This window comes from Mastigoproctus giganteus, chromosome 13, assembly GCF_048544385.1.
Source record: "Mastigoproctus giganteus isolate SK-2022 chromosome 13, ASM4854438v1, whole genome shotgun sequence".
Classification (NCBI taxonomy): Eukaryota; Metazoa; Arthropoda; class Arachnida; order Uropygi; family Thelyphonidae; genus Mastigoproctus; species Mastigoproctus giganteus.
In genome coordinates this window covers 44,246,406-44,269,458 of record NC_143587.1, presented here as the reverse complement: position 1 = coordinate 44,269,458, position 23,053 = coordinate 44,246,406, and the positions used below count along the sequence as shown (strand labels likewise).

The 23,053-nt window shown below is 40.2% G+C and overlaps 1 protein-coding gene across 4 annotated transcripts in view; it reads left to right on the top strand.

The window, feature by feature from the left end:
- Positions 1–23,053, top strand: part of LOC150075997 (FERM, ARHGEF and pleckstrin domain-containing protein 2-like) — a 582,027-nt gene that overhangs the window by 198,062 nt on the left and 360,912 nt on the right. For all 4 annotated transcript variants that reach the window (XM_090387911.1, XM_090387910.1, XM_090387913.1 and 1 more), the window contains one exon: positions 14,101–14,261. In XM_090387911.1, coding sequence (XP_090244037.1) covers positions 14,101–14,261 — 161 coding nt within the window. The remainder of the gene's footprint in view (positions 1–14,100; positions 14,262–23,053) is intronic.

Sequence of the window (23,053 nt, the reverse complement as noted above, 5' to 3'; positions counted from 1 at the left end):
CAAGGAAATGAACATTTTCTGACCAATGAGGAAGACCAATACCACACTTGCTCTGCCTTCGCCCATGATCTCTTCACCAGAAGAAGATCATTGGTACAGCATCCTGGAACTAATGCACATTGATCGACACCCTTTCTTATATACTGAACGTCTCCACCTCAGATTTGTCCAGATTTGACTGTCTTAACCCGACTGTGAACATCTTCACCTAGATTGTGACCACTTCTAGCTACTGGACATGATTCAGGTCGCTTGAATTGTTTCATCCGTGTCTCTTGATACGTGACTGTCTTCCCACCCTTTCAAGGGCCCTCTTCTTCCACTTTCCACTTAGGTGGGAGAAATCCCACCCAACCTGCAGAGGATGCCTTCCCTTACTTCCTCCATCGCTCTGGCTATATCTCCTTTCCTTTACTCTCTCTGGTACATCCTGTCCCCCTGTACTCTACATCTTTTTTTTTTTTTTTTAACTTGGGCTCTTTCCAGGAAGCTCAGGCAACCTGGAGGAGACTAGCCAGAGAATTATGGGCAGCCTGGCTACCTCCTAGTGGTGTGTGTGGGCAACGTGTGGTCCCACCATGTGCCCCTCGCGGCCAGAAGCCAGGACACCCAACAAAACCTAGCACAATACTTCATTTACAACACATAACACTTTCTGGTTTTCACAGTGATACTGTTTGTCTCCGCAGATGCGAGGGAAACCACCGGAGGTGCCTTCCCCCCCACACTATGTCCGACTTCAGTTTGATAGTGAACTGGATGAAGGGTGATAGAGAGTTTAGGTGCTGCAAAAGCCGGCCTGCTGAGTCCTGGGGCTCAGAAGTTGAGAATGGGCTGAGAAGGCTGTGCATTCTCAAACTTACCAGTTCCCATCACCTTCTGGTGTCGTTAGATCAATGATGTCTTCGTTATCATTCCCCAGGGCTTCAACTTCGCCTTAAAGACCCTGCAAATCTGGATTGGCTGCTTACATCAATATCTACTGAGCCTCTATTAGTAAGGTTATACACACCCTTGAGCTTAAAGGTTTGTTTCTTTCTTCTATATTTTTTAGTATCATCCAGACTTTATGTTCTCAGGCAGTCCGCGAGTCTAACTTATATCTCTCGTGGCAGCAAGACAAGTTTAACAACTTACTTCGCCCGCATCGCCAATCATGCACCCAGAGCCCCTGCTGTTGATCACTCTCGCTTCTTCCTGAATCTGAGCGGCAGGCACTTATCCAGTAAACAAGTGGAACTTCTCGCCCGCAGTATGAAGTTTGTTGTATTACCTCGAAGTCCTCCCACCACACAACTCCCCATGGGGGGCGCCTCCGTAGCCAGGTGGGAAGGAGCAGCAGTGCGTAGTACATGCTTCTTGATTAGACCGGGGTTCGAGCCCGTCACCACCAAATACGAAGCATGCGGAAAGGTCAGGGAATGACCACCGCACCGGAGCAATATGGCCTTAGTTGCTAATGCTCCTAAAAACCCAACAACAACTCCCCATGGGAATAGAGGCACCTTTACCCCACCTACCTGAAGAAACCGCCAACGAGATTCGTTTCAAGGCTGCATCAACCATGCAACGTGTTCATCCTGTTGGCTCCAATCTCAGCTGCCGTCAGCTTTCCACTCACAGTTTGCTTAGGAGTGATGAGACCATTGTTATTCTGCCAGCCGATAAGGGATGTCACACTGTAGTCCTAGATCGATCCGATTACCAGGATAAAGCCCTATCCATTCTACAAGATGCCAGCATTTATGAACTGGTGCATGACCGTCTCATCAAGGTCTTTAGCATTAGTAGAGGCATATGATGCAAGAAAGCAAGCTTATTCAGCATCAGCCAAAAAAAAAAAAAAAAAAAAAAAAAACAAACAACCACTACTCCCATTTCACCCCTCAATTCATTCGAAATACCTGTCCAGCTGAGCCTTAAATTTGTTTAGGCTATCAACTTCAACAACAAGCGATGGAAGTCTATTCCACAAACCAACTGCCCGCTGGCTAAAGGCGAATTTCCGCACATCTATCCGACATCCGTCCTTCCTCAATTTGAATTTATGCCCTCTCAGGTGATTATTCTGAGCAAGAGGAAGAATCCCATCGGCATTGAGCATGCTCAAGCCATTCAAAGCCTTGTACACCTCTATCAGATCACCTCGGCGATGCCTAGTCTCCAGGCTCTGTAATTTGCAAAACTTAAGCCTTTCTTCGTAAGAGCAACCCTTTGTTCCATTCACTAATCTTTCAGCTCCATCAGCTCTACATCCTTCTTGAAATGAGGCCTCCAGACCTGTATACAGTACTCAAGGTGTGGCCTGACCAATGCCTTATACAAGGGAATAATCACATCCTTGTCCCTGCTAGAAAAATTCCTGTATATCATTGACAAGACACCATGAGCTACCCTTGCAGCTCGTCTGCACTGCTCAGAGAACTTCATATCTGCCTGCACAATTACCCCCAGGTCCTTTTCATTCTCTACCACTGTCAGCGTAGTACCACAGAGTTGATACGTTGATCTGGGGTTACTGTTTCCCATATGTAGTACTTTACATTTGTCAATGTTAAACTTCATTTGCCACCTCTCAGCCCATCTGCTCAACCTTTCCAGATCCTGTTGCAGCAGCATAGTATCAGTAGTGTCCTTAACAACCCTGCCAACCTTTGTATCGTCTGCAAACTTGGACATTAAGCCTGATACACCATCATCAATATCATTTATAAATACAGAAAACAACAATGGACCCAACACTGAACCCTGAGGAACTCCACTAATAACATTAGTCCACGTTGAGCAGTGTCCATTGATTACCACTCTCTGTCTTCTGCCACTCAACCATCCCTTTATCCATAGCAGCAATTTGCCTCGAATGCCACACTTCTCCAATTTGTGCAGCAGTCTTCCATGCGCAACAGTATCAAAAGCCTTTCTAAGATCCAAATATATAATATCAAAGTTATTCCCTGCATCCAGTTCTTTTGTGACTACATCATAGTATCCAATCAAATTGGTCAGACAAGACCTGCCCTTAACAAACCCATGCTGTGTCTGAGCTATAACTGAATTCTTGTCCAGATGATCCTGCAGTGCTTCTTTAACCAGTGCCTCCATTAATTTTCCTGGAACCGAAGTTAAACTAACAGGTCTATAATTACTTGTGTCAGCCTTTGATCCTCCTTTGTGAATTGGGGTTACATTTGCACATCTCCAGTCCATGGGTACCTCCCCTGAGTCCAAAGAAGCTCTCATAATTATAGCTAGGGGTTTGCTTACTTCCTTTGCTGCCTCCTTTAATATAACTGGATAGATCCCATCCACTCCGGGTGCCTTTTTTATGTTTATCCTCAACAATTTCTCCTCCACTTTCCTCTCAGTTATTAGAAAATCATCTAGCTCACTGCCAATGTTTACTTCACCTACGACATTCCCCTTCCTGAATAACTCCTCATGTGTGAATGTAGATGCAAAATACTCGTTTAGATTGTTAGCCACCTGAGCTGGATCCTCAACTGTTGAACCATCAACATCCAGTGGACCAATCTGATTCATCCCTTTCCTTCTTGAGTTTAAATAGGTAAAGAACTCTTTTCTGTTTTTCTTTGCATCCTTTGCCAAGGATTTCTCATAATCTGCCTTTGCCTGCCTAATCTCCTTTGTGACTTGGTTACAGACCAACTTATATCTATCATAGGCTTCCACGTCACCCATTAATTTGTATGTATCCCATGCATTTTTCTTCTCTGCCATATGTCTCATTAGTTCATCTGACAACCATTTAGGCCTGAACCTTGAACAATATTTCTTGGTTGGTATGTAAAGCCTGGTAGCTTCCAAGATTAGTTCCTTGAATGCTTCCCATTTTGAATTTGCTGTTGGTAACATCATCAGTTGGTCCCACTGTATAGAATTTAAATACTGTCTCAGACCATCATAGTCGCCTTTACGAAAGCAAAAACCCTTCCCTTTACCTCTGATGGTAGTTACCTCCTTGAGTAAATCCCACTTCAGCACACTGTGATCACTGCCACCCAGTGGTTCATTTATCTGCAGATTCCTAATGCATGAAGAATCACTACTGATAATCAGATCAAGAGTATTGCTCCCTCTTGTTGCCTCACGAACATGCTGGTGTAGAAAACAATCATCCAATAAATCCACAAAAGCCTTGCTAGTGTGTGAGTGACCAACCCACAAATTCCAGTCAATATCTGGGAAATTAAAATCCCCCATTATAAGACTCTCTGATTTACTGGCCCATTCTATTTCCCTGTACAGTGTCTTATTATACTCATCAGAGTCATTAGGCCTATAGCACACTCCTACTCTCAATTTTGATTTACCTATGCTTATGTCACACCAAACTGACTCAACACTGCACTGTCCAGCGATGTCAACTGGCTTCACTTCCTTGGATTTTATGTGTTTTTTAACTAATAGCATAACCCCTCCTCCCTTCCTATCCTGTCTATCCTTTCTGTAGACGTTGTACTCCCCAAATTCCAGTTCTGCATTCCTTATATCTGTGTGACACCACGTCTCTGATATCCCAACAATATCTGCCTTTGATGTTTTGAGTAATACCTCAAATTCATCAAATTTATTTACTAAACTCCTAGCATTAGTGTACACGCAAGTATACATGCACCTGTTTCTATTCTTAGCTACCCTAACACAACCCATGTGTTTACTTGTACCGCAATGACTTCCAGCAGTCTCTGAAATATCCTGCATCTTGTTTTTCAGGCTTCTGCTCATTCCAATAGAAGCAGTGCAAGAATCTCTTTCACCTCTGCCAGTGGCTACTGTTAATCCATTAGTCTTTGTCTCCCCCCAAGCTAGCAGTTTTCCGACCCACCTAACACTGCCTCGATAGCATCAGCAAATATTCTTGCACCCTTTCTATTTAAGTGTATCCCATCCCTGGTCTTGGAGCCATGGGAGACCAGTGTCAACAGCTGGTTAAAATCTAAGGTTTCTAAAACTACGTGCTGGCAGCTGCATGCAACTGGATGTAAACTTCCCCAGTTTTATGGACTGCTGAAAGTGCATAAGCCGGGCATCCCTTTACGACCAATTGTTTCTTGTTGCAATTACCCAACATATGAACCTTTGAAATTTGTCGCTGGACTACTATCGCTCCTCGTAGGCAACACCAGCCATACAGTCTCGAACAGTGGGGAATTCTTGCGGTTCATCTCTAACTTTGCCATCTCTGAAGACGAGTTCATGGCCTCGTTTGATGTTGTCTCTTTGTTCATGACAGCCCCAGTTCAACAAGCAATTGCATGCGCAAGACAACCGTTAGACGATGACCCCACCCTGCCCAGTAGAACCTCACTATCTACAGAAGACATTTGCACTGCTCTCAACTTGTTTTTGACCAGTGGTGTAGTAATGTTTGGAGACTCCCTCTTTAGACAGATCCACGGGACGGCACGGTCGTGGGTGCCCCTGTCAGCTCTGTCACAGTGAATATTGCTATGGAAGAACTAGAGAGCTGCGCATTCTCAAACTTACCAGTTCCCATCTCCTTCTGGTGTCATTATGTCAATGATGTCTTCGTTATCACTCCCCCAGGGCTCAGAAGCCTGTCTTTTGCAGAACCTGAACTCTCTATTACCTTTCATCGAGTTCACTATCTAACTGGAGTCGAACAATGCCCTCTCCTTTCTGGATGTTGTAGTACATCACGTGGACACACATTTAAGCACCTCAGTTTACCGTAAGCCATCATGTACTGGCCAATTCACCAACTACATATTGACACACAACCAACTTCTCAGTACCATGTGTGCCCTATTTGTCCGCACCTGGACCCATTCCAGCTAGACGAGAGGCATGATGAAGTTTCAAGAGTAAAAATGATCTATCCAACTGTGTCTACCCTGCCTGTGCCCTAAAAAAATGCCACCTGCAGACCCATGAGCTTGCCGCACATCCCAGGGCCTTCCACAATGGTGACACGATCTCAACCGCCTTTATCCCCTATTACCTTGGCATCTCACAACAATCCTCTAAAATTCCATGTGCTCACCAGATAAAATACTTACAGCTTTCAGGTAAAAAACTGCGATCTCTTCTCTTGAGGATAAAAAAGCCCATCTCTCCTTGTTACGCAGTGGCTCGGTATATTGCATTGCCTGCCATGACTGCAGTGGTTGCTACATCGGAGAATCTGGCAGAAGGCTCCAGGACCAGATCTCAGAACATGAGAGGGTAATCTGGTCTGCTGATTTGGAGCACTCCGTGATCACAGAACACTATTGGTCCTCTCAAGACAATCTTGACCCACACCAGGATGTAGAAATCAACTACTCACAAAGTTACCATCAGTGAGTATGGCTCATGTCATGCTTTGTTTGCCTTACATGACCATGCCAAGGCTTCCTTTGTTTCATAATAATGTTTCTATTCAGCTGATGAAGAGTTCCCTAGACTCGAAAGCTGGTGTTTTGCTTTATTTTTTATTTAATTTAGTCTAACCCAATTTGTAACTGTGTTTTATTAAAGAGTACTACCTTGTTGGTACCTGCAATTTTCCTTTTTCCTAATTCTGTTCCTCCGGAGGTGAGCAATATATATTTTATGCTTTAATAAATAAATTGTTGCTTTTTGTTTAGAACAATTAATAAATTATTGTTTTTTTTTTTTTTTTTTTATGTTTTTTTGAGAATAAAAAAAAATATATTATAATTATTATTTTTGTTTGTCCAGTCCCAGCTTGTTATATAATGATAGAAGCAGGACTTTTTTTCTTGGAATCAAAGGATTTTTTACTATATTTTGTGTGTGTGTGTGTGTGTGTGTACAAGACTGCAAATCAATTCTTGCAAATCATTTTTTTATGTTGTAGTGCTGATCTCCTGGCCAGCTGTCCCAAAGGTAGAAAAAGTCTAGAACATGAGCTGCACGTGAGACAAGGGTGCTATCTAAGGGTTAGGGAATGAAGGATTTTATGGTGGTGAGTGTATTGTGTTCAGAAGGGATAGGAAAGTTGAAGGGTAGGGGGGAGAGAGAGAGAGAGAGTCATGCTTCTTATCAAAAGCTGTCTGAAAGCAATTACACTGTATCCAGAGTAAGATCAAATTTAAGTGAATGTTGAGTCTGTCGGGGTGTAAGATGACATGCATAAAAGGAAGTGATGGTGGTGTTACAGACCAAATGATTCTGAGGAGTATGACAAAAATATCTATAAACAATTTGAATGGGCAGCCACTTGCGATTGTCTCATTATGGGATAATATCAGTAATTTCAACCTCAATTTTTTTTTGGTCCTAGCCACTGAAACCCAGGAAAGAAAAGTGGCAAGACCCGCCAGAGTACAAATATTGGTAACACCCGGCCGGCCTCCCCGTGGCGGGTATTGGTAACGTCAGGTCTCACTAGGGGCCCGGCGGCTAACAGGCCGGATGAACAATGGGCACAACAAACTACATAGTACATACCCCACACACTTTGCTGAACGAGGCCACGAATTTAAATCATGCCCAAAAAAGGACAAACCACCTACGTGTGCAAACTGCAAGTCACAAAAGCTGCAGGCGGATCACTCCATCAGGGACAATAAGTGCCCTATATACCAAAAAGCAAGGAGTACATACCAATTGAGACTCGATTATGGGTACACATCTTACCATATAATAACAACAGGGTACTATTTGCACAATTAAATGCCCAGAGGTCCAAGGCAGTTGCCGTGCAGCTGACCAGGACAGCAAACGAGGAAAACCTGGATATCCTGCTCATCCAGGAACCATATACGCACAGTAAGAAGGTCAAGGGATATCCCCCTGAAGTACAAAATCGTGCAAACTGATGACGAAACGCCATGGGCGGCCATTCTAATCAGAAATCCAGACTATACAGTCACCAAAATCACAAATTACTGTCTCTCATGGGCTGTATGTGCCCACGTCATCACTGCACTGGGCGAATTTTATGCAGTATCGCTTTACTGTCAGCCAGGAGAAGATATCCTCTAAGCTATAACTTACCTGCAAAATGTTCTGGAAGAATTCCCGAATGCTAAAATTGTAGTGGGCACTGATGCAAACTGCCGTTCGCCAGCGTGGTTTAGTGAAACCCCGGAGCGATGTGGCACGGTAAATGGACAACACCTGGAGGAGTATCTGGCAAACAGTTGCTATATGATCCTTAACAAACCAAACAGCCTACCAACATTTTCAAACACGATGTGGGAGGCCACGATTGATGTTACTTTGGCTACCAGATCTCTAGCGGACCACATTGCATTCTGGACTGTCAGAGAAGACTGGACCTCATCTGATCACCGAACAATTACCTTTCAACTAAACCGGAAACTAAATAGACAAACGGTACATAGACAAATGCAACACAGATATGCTGTTGAGAAGGCGGACTGGCCTCTCTTCCATGAGTCATTACATACAGCTGCTCAAGCACTTGACACAGAAGGACTAGACCCAGATAGACACCAAGCTAAAATTGTCAAGCTTATCACAGATGCAGCAAACAATTCCATAAAGCGGAAAAAACCTACTCCGGGAGCTGTTCCCTGGTGGTCCCCAGAATTACAACAACTCAGACGTGTGGTAAACACCTGCTGAAAAAATTTTCAACGTGCCAGGTGTAGCTGGCCTGCAGTAGAGGTGGAAGCACTACGACAACAGTACCGAACGGCCAGGAATCAATATACAGCAAAGATCCGTGAACGAAAACAACGCTCCTGGGAGCCCCTAGTATCCACAGTTGGAAACGACAACCCCTGGGGAGTGGTCTACAGAGTAACCACAAATAAACTCCCCAGAGGCAAACTCATCCCCACAACCAAGAAACCACAAGGGAAGTACACCAAAACGTGGCAGGAATCCATCAATAATATCCTAGATGCCATGTTCCAGAAACACCTGGATCCAACCACCCCAGAACAAACATCACTCTGCCTAAGAAATAGTACCTACACAACAATTGAAGAGGAGGAGCCCTTTACTAGGATCGAACTGGACATTGCAGCCGCCAAACTAAGAAACAGGAAATCACCAGGTGCAGACTTATTAGAGCCGGAAATCGTAAAAAAAAAGGCAGTTGAGACTATCCCAGAAAAAATACTAAATTTATTTAACCAGTGCCTAAAAGAAGGCTATTTCCCACACACCTGGAAAACGGCAACGCTTTGGCTCATCCTCAAAAATCCAACAAAGCAGCAGGATCTCCCAGGGTCCTACAGACCCATAGCCTTACTGTTCGTACTGAGCAAACTGATGGAACACCTTCTACGAAATCGGATAGAAACTCACTACTCAAACGCAGGCCTTCAATCCCGAAATCAGTTCGGGTTCAGAAAAGGACACTCCACCGTAGATGCATTGGAAAATATTGTTAACGCCGCAACCACAACCAACCGAAAGTACTTCCTCGTCATCGCAATAGATTTTGCTGGGGCGTTTGATACTCTCTGGTGGCCAAGTGTCCTCGGCAGGCTCCGGGAGGCTAACCTGCCAGCAAATCTATACAAATGTATCAGTACATACCTCTCAGACAGATCAGTCACAGTCACTACTCCGTATTGCTCCGTATCACGGTTGATACACAGAGGATGCCCACATGGTTCCGTTCTGGGCCCTCTTCTTTGGAATGTCGTCCTAGACGGCTTCCTAAATCTCAACCTTGGAAACGTCACATCCCAGGCTTACGCAGACGATCTTATTCTGATGCTTGCTGAGGACTCCAGAGCACAATTAGAGAACTCCGCAAATAGAGCAGTCACTATCCTGCAAGACTGTGCTGACAACAACAAACTCACAATTTCTCCAACCAAGACATGTTCAGTCCTACTCAGGGGGAACCTAGATATTAGGAGGCCTCCCCAAATCAAAGTCCAGGGGAAAACCGTCAAACTCGCAACGGAATTAAAACATTTGGGAGTCATGCTCGATAGGAATCTATCCTTCGCACCACATCTGACATACATCAGGAATAAAATCAGAAACTATTCTGCACTCTTTGCAAGAGTCACCCATAAGGACTGGGGCTTGAGGAAAAGGACCCTCGCCCTCTTCTATTTGACAGTATTCCTGCCAGCCATTTCGTATGCCTCCAGAGTCTGGTACCACAAAGCGACCACCGCGGTCAACAGGAGAAAACTCGAGACGATACAAAGATATACCCTGCTAACGATCTCCAGAGCCTGCAGGACGGTGAGTACTCACACACTGCAGGTCCTTATGGGTGCCCTCCCCCTGGACCTGGAGATCGTTCGTCATGGAATCCTACACCACCTCAGCAAAGGAAAAACGTCCACCTGCCTGAACTACACGATTGACTTAACCAATGACCCTAAAATGGAAAAGAAGTGCCTCACACTGCATCTCCAACAGACCTGGCAAACCCGCTTGGAAAACTCAATCAAAGGTGAAATCACCCGGAAATTCGTGCCGACAATTCAGACGGTATATCCAAAATATCCCCACTGGCTGTCTCATGGACTCCTGGTCACATACCTACTCACCGGACATGGTGCATTCAGACACAAGTTATCAGGCTTCCGACTCAGTGACACTCCTCTCTGCCACTGTGGCCAAACAGAAACATGGGAGCACCTCATGTATCACTGTCACCTATATCAAGATCTACGCTGCCAGCTCATCACTGAAATTCGATTCACACTGCAAAACCAGGAACACCTCATCCTAGAAGAAGAAGACAGCTACAAAGCGCTAACAAAATTCGCTCAGGGCCTCTTCAGCAGAAGACGGACCTTCCCCCAGCTGCAACCACTGGAATGAAGAGAATGCAAGTACCCATCAAAGCTGCCCATAATTTGAAAAACAATTCGACACCACTAAGGACCACCAGAACAAATCAAACCCGCAGGGATCCGACTTCATAACAGAAGGAACAAAATGAAATCGCAAATGCACATCCAAACTGACTGGACTAAATAACCTCAGATGGGACCCTAACCAATGAATGGCTACAAAATAAACTGGACTTTTGTAAACCTCGGACGGGACAATGTCCCAGAAATGACATTCCACCGACGGAAGAAACTGCAGAGCCTCTCTGCACACTAGCCTTATTAGCGATCTGACCTGGCGCCCTTGCCTGGCCCACTTTTCTTCCCTGGCCAGGGGGGGGGGAGGTGACGGTCCCTCTGTCTCCTTCCCTCCTTGCCACCCACACTTTCCCTTCTGGTGGGGCATGAGCATGCCCCACCAAATCTTGGAGTCACCCTCCCTATCGACTCAATTCTTCTGTCTGTTCCCCCCCCCCCAGCCTTCAGTCTCCATCCCACTCTACCTGCACGCAAGCGAAAGCCCCACACATCCAAACTTAATTACAGCCAAATTAGATTCGCCCACAATTTTCGGCCTCACAATTCTAGCACAAGCACCACGCGATAACCTCTCAAATTTTTTTTTTTTTTTTTTTTACTTAGTTATTTTTATTTTAATTTTTATTTTATTTATTTATTTTTTTTTTTTAGGTCCTAGCCACTGAAATCTCAGGAAAGTAGGTGGCAGGACCTGCCAGAGTACTTATTTAAAATATTGGTGTACCTCCACGGGGCGAAGTGTGGGCAACGTCTGGCCTCAGCAGAGGCCTGGCGGCTAAATGGCCAGAAGAACAACGGTACACAACACTACTCATGTACAATATCCATGCACTTTTAAATCTCTGGCCTTTACAGCGTACTGTATCACACGACAATGTAAACTACACGGAGATGGGGGAAACCCCTGGTGCCATTTGACCCCAAACACACTTTACACTTTACCCCACACACTTTTAAATCTCTGACTTGTCCGATACAGAGAACATACACAGAGGTGGGAGAAATCCCAGGTGCCAGGAGAAATCCCAGGTCAGACCCTGAACATACCTAATATGGGATAATTCAACCTACTTCCTATAGTTTTGAAATCGTGAGCAGACAATATGCCACGAGGACACAGGTTTTTGAGCCATTTGGATGATTGTTATATATTCCAATGTGTCAAGGAATGTAAAAGGGACTCTAATATCCTCTACTTGGTTTTCACCAGTGATCCAAACTGCATCCAGAATTTGACCGTTCAGGACCAATAGCAGGTAGTGATCACAATATCATAAAAAAAAAAAATGGTAGTGTCCAAAGAAATTTCTGTGGTCAAGGGAAAAGGGGAAGGCTTCAGCTTCAAGAGGAAGGGAGCTATAATGAATTAAGGTATTTCTTGAGCTCTTAATGATAGACAACTATAAGCTGTCAGATAGGAGTCCATTATTATTCAAGGGATTTATCCTGAAAGTTACCATTCCAATTGTTTCAGCAAAGAAGTTTTATAAAAAAAAGATAACGAAGTCAAAAGAAAAAAAAAAACATGGTATAGTTACAGACTGTCACAATATACTGATTTATATGACTGTTATAAGCATTTATGTAATAAAACCAGTGATGGTGTAAGACAGACTAAAGCTGATTACAAGAAATCACTAACAAAGAGGGCTAAAAATGGAGAGTTCTTTTTGTATCTGACAAAAGGGAAGAGAGTGAATGAGATAGATCCCTTACCTGTTCGAGCTGAAAAAGTCATAGAAAGCCCAACAGAAGTGGCAGACAAAGTTTTAATAGGTTTGAAATGAATCTATAGTTGAAAGACCATTTAAACCATGGGGCGGGGGGGGGGGGGGTCATTGACAAGGATTAAGACTGCTGGAAATTAAGTGATATATCAATATTTTGGAAAGGAGTATATGAGGGAGAACTACTGAAGCTGAGTTAAGGTAAGGCTACAGGTGTGGATGGTATACATTGTTATTTTAAAAAATACTGCATGTAAGTGCATCATCCCATTGAAGATGTTAATGAAATCAGAATAAGATACCTCAGATTTCACTGCACTGGAGAAGTGCTAATGTCTCCCCAATCCATAAAGGAGGTGTGAAAGCTGAGATTGACTATAATTGTCTAGTGAAGTCATATTTAGAATTCAGTAGAGCTTTTGACACTGTTCCACACAAAAGACTGCTGTACAAATTGGAGCAATGTAGCATTATGGGCAAGCTACTGCTACTACAGAGAAAGGTGAGATTGAGTGGCAGAAGACAGAGGGAGATTATAAATGGGCACTGCTTTCTTGGATAAATGTTATTAGAGCCCTTCGGGATTAAGTGCTGAGTCCCTTATTGTTTGCGGTATTAACGATATCAGTGAAGCCATATCAAGCTTATTGTCTAAGTTTGCAGATGATACAAAGGTTGACAGGGTAGTTTATGACAGAATTGAAGGCATACTACTACAACATCAAGACCTAGAAAAATTAGGCAAATGGGCTGAGAAGTGGCTTTGAGGTTTAACATCGGTTAAAGTTGCCCTGCATAGGGTAACCAGTAATCCCAGAATAATATACCAATTATTTGGACCACATTAAAGGTGGTGGAGAGCAAAAGAGGCCTGGGATAATTCTAGATATACACAAACTTTGTCAGCAGGGACAAGGAGGCGATAACTCCATTGTATAAGGCAATGATTAGGCTACATCTTGAGTACTGCATAAAGGTCTTGAAAAGCATTTTAAGAAAGATGTGGATCTTTTGAAATGGGTGCAGAGAAGAGTAACCAGATTAGTCAAAAATGCAAAGGGTACTCTTACCACAAAAAATCTTCAGTTCTGCTTGGAAACTGCAAGGAGACATGGTTGAAGTATTTAAGGCTTTAAATGAATTGAGTAAACTTTTTTGAACAAAACACCCAGTTAAGGGTTTAATTGAGCAAAAGAAAAAAAAAGCATGGTGTAGTTACATGGTATAGAAAAAAAAGCATGGTATGGACATACTCTTAAAATGAAAAAAAGGATTGCTGTAGGATAGACATGTAAAAATTTGCTTTCAGCTAGAGAGTAAACGAGCATCCAGTGTTATGGAAGTAGGTAGTTTGAATAAATTTATGAGTTAGACATATTATTAAAAGTTATGGATTGATCAGGTGGGTTGTGCTTTTTTTTGGCTGATACCATACAAGCTTTCTTCCTTGCATCATTTGTTAGCTACTACTAACAATAATAATTTCATTTTTAAAATTTAGTTTCATTTTTTATTTTAATAAATGACCTGTCCTTCAGAACGTAATGACTTATGTTTTCTCATAGGGTTATTATAAGGACACAGTGGAATTCTTCTTTGAAGGGCGTAATGAATGTAAGAACTTTTGGAAGAAGTGCATTGAAAACCATGCTTTTTTCCGCTGCACTGAAGTAAGAAAATTACCTCGACAAAAGACACGCTTATTTAGTCGTGGCTCTTCATTCAGGTAAATTTAATATCTCTGCTTATGTTAAATGAGAGAGAAACATTGTGCAGAAGTTCTTTGAGAGATCAAAATAAGCATAAATGTATAAAAGAATTTTGATATACAGGAAACCCTTGATTAGTGCGGTTCATGAATCCTTGAAAAATACCGCACATATTAAAATCGAATATTAAAACTAATATTAAAACATATTAAAACTAATCAAACTTAAGAAACAATGGGAATAATTATAATGAAAATTATAAAATTGTAAAAACATTTTTTCTTACTCAATATGTACCTATAATCCACTGCATAGTTCTGAAATTATTAAGGAATAAATTTAAAAAAAGATAGTATGATTTAAATTTAATTTTTTGCAAAAAAATTTATCTAACTTCAGTTGAACAGTGGTAGCTTTCTTCCTATCCTCCATGATTTTGCGATAACAATCAATTTGCTTATCTAACCCTCGACAAACGTTCATGCTTCTCTCTGCATCTGGATCAATCTCTAATATGAGTTCTTTTGCTTTTTCAAGTGTATTAAATAGTTCTTCAAGTTTTTTGAATGAAATTTCTTTGGGAACAATTTGCTTTTCTTCTGTTTCATTTTCGTCTTCTTCCTCATATACATGTTGATGCTCAGTTTCAAGATCGTTGTTACTTAAGTCTTTTGAATGCGATTCCAATAATTCTCTAACGTTTTCCGAATCTACTTCCTCAAAGCTGAGGTCTTTTCCAATTGTAGTAATTTCATCAATAACTTTGTTGACAGGATTAATGAAATCGCAAAAATCATTTGCACATTCAGGCAAAAGATTCTGCCAGACTGCTCTCATGCTGTTCGTTATTTCTTCCCACGATTTGTGTATGTTCTCAACTGCTTCTTTAATATCATGATTTTTCCAAAATTCATCGAGAGTGATTGCATCATCTCCAGTTGTAGCTTGAATTGCCTGAGCAAAAGTTCGTCTCAAATAATATGCTTTGAATGTAGAAATAACTCCTTAGTCCATTGGCTGGAGTAAAGAAGTTGTATTTGGTGGTAGAAATATAACCTTCACATTGTTATTTAAATCATTGAGTGAGGTAGGATGCCTAGGAGCATTATCTAAAATTAAAAGAACTTTGAAATCTAAATTAATTGCCTTGCAGTATTTTTCGACTGCGGGACAAAAAGGCATAGTGAACCATTCTTCAAACAACTGCTTTGTCACCCAAACCCTTTTATTTGATTTCCAAATTACTGGAAGGGATTGCTTGTTACAGCCTTTTAACCGCTCTTGGGTTCATTGTACGATAAATTAGCATCAGTTTCAATTTGCAATCTCCTTCAGCGTTACCTCCAAGTAGAAGTGTTAATCTATCTTTGGATGCTTTATGACCTGGTGCTGTTGTTTCTTTTCTTGCCAAAAATGTTCTCGTTGGCATTGTCTTCTATAAAAGGCCAGTTTCGTCGACATTGAAAATCTGACGATAATCATACCCATTTTCTTCAGTTCAATGGGATATTTGGCTGCTGCATCTTTATCGACACTGGCTGTTTCACCTGTTAATTTAATATTTTTTATGCCAGGTCGAGCTTTGAAATTTTCTAGCTAGCCTTGACTAGCTGAGAATGTTAAAGTATCCCCTTGATATTTGTTTTCTTTTAATGAAGAAAAAAAGGCTCAAAGCTTTAATCTTGATGTTATTTCCATCAATAGGAATGGGTTTCTGATTACAATCTTCTAACCAAATAAAAAGCAAATGTCCCATTTCAAACATTAATGGACTTCTATTCCTAGTGCATTGCATACTTAAAGATGCAGATGCCATTTTGCCTTTTTCCTGGTACTCACCTGCTTTGTTCAAAACGGCACGTATGGTTGACTCACCAAAGCCTAGTGCCCTGCCTATGTTTGCTTTGCTTTCGCCATTATCAAATCTCTTAATGATGTCAAGTTTAATATCCAAAGTGATGACTTTTCGTTTATTACCCTTTTTCCTGTCCATAGCTATGAAAGGTAATTTAAAAAAAAAATTGTTTTGTTAGGATGAGTGATAAGTCTGCCGCACTTCTACACTTGTCGTGGATTGCTGAGGAACTGCCCAGCGACAAGTGAGTAGTGAGAGTGAGTACTTTACGGAGCACTTTCGCACAGCTTTCATACAAGATGAAATTAGCGCCAGATCCTCGCTAAAAGCTACACAGAAATCATTAAAATTGAACAAATTATGAAAAATAAGAGCGAAAATAATACAGAATCAAACATACATCACGTACTACTTAAACTACATTAATTGTACATTTAGCACGATGATGTAATATCTGCATTAATGCTAAAATTATACAAGAATATGAGTTACCAGAGCAAATTTAAATTTCAGAGTGGTATGGGGTGCTGTTGTCGAGCGTTTCGGAGTCGATTCCCCTGCATTTAAGTTGGAAGACCCTGGTGAGTGCGTGTCACGTATTTGCCGCTTCAGGCGCCGTCATGAGTTGCCAAGCACCGCAAGAAAAAAACAGCGCACTAATCAAATTTGATAACGCATATGTTAAGGGGATAGTATCAAAAAAATTTTGCGCACTAATTAAAACCACATTGTTCAAACCGCACTAATCAAGGGTTTCCTGTATTTTTATTTATTTATTTATTGTTCTTATGAGTATTATTTTAATAGTAAATACCAAAGTTTGTTGAATCTGCTGTAGCCTTTGCAGTGATGAGATGGGAGAAAAAAAATATACATATATTAATATTACACTTGAATATTTGCACTTAGTAATTCTCAGGAAATTCATATGAAAGAAGGTTCTCCCAAAGATTGGAAACACTTGGGATAAATAAAAAAGCGGGAAGCATTAATTCAACAAGTTTGAAGTTGAACCATGAGTGGATGGTGGCTGGCTGATTGATGTTAGTTTTTCATATTGCAGTATACTCTGTAAAATTTGGCACTCAAAAATCTGAAATTATTTAAAACCTGGCACATTTTATATATATATATATATATATAAAAAAAAACCTGAAAGAAAAGAAAAAAAAAAGAATATTTTATGGTCTGGAAATATTAAGACAGCACTCTAATGTTTGTATAAACAATTGATAAAAGAAATAATATCAAATAAATGATAAAAATAATCAGTATCACCTGTTGACTATTTTATTATTTCTTTCTTTACAAGATGCTTGCAGGACCATCTTGTCCTTTAATCTGTTTTGTGGCCAGCAGGATTTAAACCGCACAGATAATGCAATGTTCTTAATTTTCTCTGTACTCCTCTAAAACTGCTTTAACATTAGGTGTATCTCTCTCTAAAATCTGGAAAATTATAAAATCTGGCTCCTCTCGATTTTAAAGAATTTACTGTATAATTCCAATTTAAATGTAAGCTTTTTGTAGTGATGTGTGGAGCCAATGTTCACACTACCCTGAAAAACAGAATCAACTTATTAACACAAAGAATTTTAAAAGAATAAGTGGCATTTGTGATCAGTGCGTGAAATAAAAATGTACTTTTGAAGTTAGAATTAAGACCATATATATCTGATGACATGTTGGAAGTATTTGAAAAAGGTTGAATTTGCCTGCATATTAGCTTGTTCTAATAGGTCATATTTCATGGTTGTTAAAGATTGAGGCTGAGGTTTACTTTTCTGCTTTTTACCTTTTTACTCTTTTTACAACAGAAGTACAGCCTAATTGGAAAATTCTAGGAGAAAGCACTGTCTGTTACTGTTGACGCTAGAGTTAAAATGGGAAATCATCACCTTTTTTTTTTTTTTTTTTTTTTTTTAACTCAATTTGACCCCTTCTCCATCTCACTGTTGTAATATAGTTGGTTACAGAGTTTCTCCTTTTTTCAAGAGCACAGTTTTGCTGTCTTTTTCTTTTTGTTAAAAAATAGTAAAACTACATTAACATTGGAACTTGAAAAATTCAGTGAATTTCTGCTTATTTTTATTAATAAATTGAGTGGTAGTCTGCATTGCAAAGTGGAAATAGAGGTTAATATCTTAGTCTCCATAATGCAACCATTGTCACACTTGTGTGGCACAAAGCTAATTAAAAATGTCTTTCCATAATATACTAAAGAAATATGTCCTAATTTCAGAAAGCATATATGCAAGATTTTCCGTGTATTGTAAAATCTGAAAAAGATAACACATTTGGCTAGTGTAATGTAGATAGTGTGATTTTTCAGTTTAAAGGAGCAGGAAATGCAACATAATCATTATATTTGTAAAAAATAAGCTTGAGGACAGTATATGGTGATAGAAAAAATTGAAGAAACAGATGTAGCATTTCATAGTGATAGTGTTGTTATTCTGCCAAATGTTTATTTGCATCTTTTGTCATGGAATGTAAGCTTCCTCTGAGATGTGCTGATCAGTTACGGAAAGAAGAGGTGACTCAAACAACATGACTCTAAAAAATGGACCATTTACAGTTGTTACATATGGCAGTGATCAAAGTGATTCCACGCTATATCCCTTTGTTTTGACCTTTCATAATGATAATAATAATAAAAAATATACAGATTGAAAATGGCTTGCTCTCAGTGCCAGCTTTGGAAGGTGACTATAGAGTATAAAATTGTGCATCTCAATCTTAACAACCTGTCTGACATTTAGTGTTGAAAATCTGCCTGTCGTTGTGGGCCTAACAACTGGACTGGTAAGAGTATTAAAAGAGGAGATCGAACACTTGTTAGCAATACCATTAGCATTAGTTGAGGTATATGATGAAAGAAAGCAGGCTTATACAGCAACAGCCAAAAAAAACCCTTCCTATTTCACCTATCCGGTCACTCCAAATGTTTTTCAGCCTTAAATTAATTTAAGCTATCAACTTCCAGAACAACAGATGGAAGTCTGTTCCAGCAATCAACTACCCGCTGGTTAAAGGCAAACTTCCACACATCTATTCTACAACTGTCTTTCCTCAATTTGAATCTATGCCACCTCAGGTTTGTAATCTGAGCAAGCAGAAGAATCCTGTTAGCATTGAGTTTGCTCAAACCATTCAAGGCCTTATACACCTCAATCAGATCACCTAGCAGGTGCCTAGTCTCCAGATGCTGCAACTTGCAGGACTTAAGCCTTTGTTTGTAAGAACATTCCTTTGTTCCTCTCACCAATCTTGTTGCCCTTCTCTGTACTCGTTCTAGCAACTCTACATCCTTCCTAAAATGAGGGCACCAGACCTGTATGCAGTACTCAAGGTGTGGCCTGACTATTGCCTTATACAAAGTGATAATCACCTCCTTGTCTCTGCTAGTAAAAATTCCTATATATCATTGACAAAACTCCATGACCTGCTCTGGCAGCACATCTGCACTGCTCAGAGAACTTCATATCTGACTGTACAATTACCCCCCCAGGTCTTTTTCATTCTCCACCTCCCTGATTGTAGTACCACACATTTCTCTTGGGTTACTGCTACCCATATGCAGTATTTTGCATTTGTCAATGTTAAACTTCAGTTGCCACTTCTCAGCCCATCTGCCTAACTTTTCTAGATCCTGTTGCAGTAACATACTGTCTTTACTGTCATTAACAACCCTGCCAACCTTTGTATCATCTGCAATTTGACTTATATAGACTGATATACATTCAACATTAAGACTGATATACCTTCATTGATATCATTGATAAATACACAAAACAATGGGCCTAGCACTGAATCCTTGGGGGACTCCGCTAATAACATTAGCCACGTAGAGCAGTGTCCATTTATTACCACTCTCTGCTGTCTCCCACTCAACCATCCCTTTATTCATTGCAGCAGCTTGCCCTTAATGTCCATACCTAGATGAGGGTTCGAGCCCGTCACCACCAAATACCGAGGATGCGGAAAGGTCAGGGAATGGCCACCGCATATTCCCGGAGCAATATGGCCTTAGTTGCTAATGCTCCTAAAACCAAATAACAAACAATGCCATACCACTCCAATTTATACAGAAGTCTTCCATGTGCAACAGTATCAAAAGTTTTCCTGAAATCCAAGTATATGAAATCAAAATTATTTTTTGTTCCTTTGTGACCACATCATAGTATCCAATCAAATTGGTTAGAGAAGACTTCCCCTTAACAAACCCATGCTGTGTCTGAACTATTACTGCTGTCTTGTTTAGGTGATCCTGTATCACCACCTCTTTAACCAGTGACTCCATTATTTTCCCCAGAACAGAAGTTAAACTAACAGGTCTCTAATTATTTGTGTCACCCTTTGCACCCCCTTTTTGAATTGGGGATACATTTGCATGTCTCCAGTCCATGGGAACCTCCACTGACTCTAAGGATGCTCCCATAATTATGGCTAATGATTGCTTTTATGAAGAATTATGCACCGAAAAACAACATAAGTAACTTATTTTTTATTTTTTTTTTTTGTAAGGGGATAGGGTGATGGGAAATGTTTATATTACGATGAGGTACACCAGACACTTGGTTAACCTAAGTGATGTAGTCTTGGAAAACTATAGTTAACCAAATGTATGCTGAATGAATGTTAATTTCCCATATGAACTCGTGTAACTTGTTGAGATACATTCCAAAAATATTTGCAAATAATTTGATTTTTTATGCATACGTTTTTTATCATTCCATAATTTCAACAGTCTCTCAAGAAGCTACCACACACACGTGGAAGTAATTTAGTGATTGTTCAGATACATTTTCACATGTTTCATAATTCACTGATTATCCTTCACTATTGTATTTATTGTTGAGTAAGCTAACTGTAACTTGTGGCTAATAGGTGCAATTGCCTTTATCACTTTCAGCTCTTCATATTTTTTTCATATTATTTGTCTTCTCTCTTTTACTCTGTCAGTTCCAGGAGCATCTTCAGTTTTATTTATTTTTTCTCTTTTCACTCATCTCAACCATGCAGTAAAACACACTTTGAAAAGTTACTGTTAAACTAAAGCTATGAAATTGGAGAATGTGTAACCAAAACAGCAATAAAGGGAGATTGCTGAAACAATGCCAAAATCAAAACAAAACGTTAGTTTCAGTTTTGTGTTCAGGTTTATAAGACATTATCATCTAATCTCATAAATGAATAAATTATCTATTTATTCTCTAGGACAATCTCAGTAATCAGAAGAGTATACAATTATAATAGTTATTTCAAAGATAACATTATAATTTGCTAAAGACATGAAACTAAAGATGTACATTAGTCAAGCATTAGGTGTATGACATATTTCAAATATGCTTTTAGAAAAGTAAAGATTAATGTGGTATAGCTATGAAGGGAAATGAAAGAAATTGTTATTTTGGAAGTAAATGGTCAAGATTTTAGAGATTTTATGAAATGAAATAAAGAAAACCTAATTAATTTCCAGAAATACGACTTCAGTATTAGTAGTGGCAAATGATTTAAGGAGGCTAGTTATAGGGCATTGGAAAACTGATATCACCTGTTTATCACATCTTATAGCTTGTCAATAAGAGGTGATAGACAATTTGAATAAATTCTTCCTTCAATTTATTCAAACTATCCACTTCTATAGAAGGAAGTTTGTTCTAACAATTAACTACCATCTGGCTGAAGGCAAACTGTCATCTGCATCTAGCTTACTCAATCTTTTACAGCCTAAACACCTCAGTCAGATCTGCCTCACAGGTGACAAGTTAAGATGCTGCAATTTACAGATATGAAGCCTTTCTTGGTAAAAGAACCCTTTTGTTCCCCTCACTAAGCTTGATTTTCTCTGCATCCGTTCCAAAATATGCACATCCTTCATAAAATTAGGCTTCCTGACCTGTATGCAGTATTCGGGATGTGGCCTAACCATTGCCTTCTACAACAAGATAATCACCTCCTGGCAAAATTCGTTAAACATCATTGACAGAATCCCATGAACTGCCCTGGCTGCTATCAGCACTGCTCTGAGAATGTCATATCTGGCTGCACAGTTCTCTCCAGTTGTTTTTCTCCACTATCCTAAGTGTGGTACCACACAGTTGGTACATTACCTTATACACTGGTGTGCAAAACTTAAGGACCAACACTATTTCTAAAGGTTACAACCACAAAATCTTTACTTAAGGTACAAACTCCTTCACAAACTCATGTTGTGTCAGACATATAACTGCATTCCTGTCCAGATGGGAACTGCATTACTTCTTTAACCACTGACTCCATTATTTGTGTGTCACCTTTTGATTCCACTTTGTGAATTGGGTATACAGTAATACCCCGACTTACGCGAACTCGGAGTTACGCGGTTCTTGATTTTTTTCGTTTGGCAACGCTGCCGCCCACTATCTTCAAGGTCGTTTTTCATATGTTATCGATATATGGTGCGACGGCAGAGAATGAGAGCGAAAGATGAACAAAATTCAACTTTGCTGCTTTTATGTTTTTTATATCAGTGAAGGGGAAACACATTTCACCATAATAACGTAAAAAGCAACACAATTCCAGCTATCGGTATAATCGCAAATGCAATTAGATCGAGTTTACTACCAGTTTATAATAGATTTCACTAGCAGAAACGCAACTGGATTTTTATTGTTTTATGGTAGTAACCCCTAGAAATGTGAGGTGTTAATAGTGTATCTCTGCCTTTATGGTGTTGTTTATTCAGTTGCTACATGCGCGAAGCTTTGTTTATCCATATCAAGCGTGCCTCCTCGTTTTGTAATTGTGCTTTATTCCCTAAAAATGAGTAAAATACTTAATTAAAAGGTGTGAAAAGGAAGCGTCCTGGTGAAGACACTGCAGATTCAGAGAGAAAAAGAAAAGCAATTATCGATAAACAGAGGCGGACTGGGTCAAAAATTCTTACCCGGGAAAATTTATAGTGGCCTC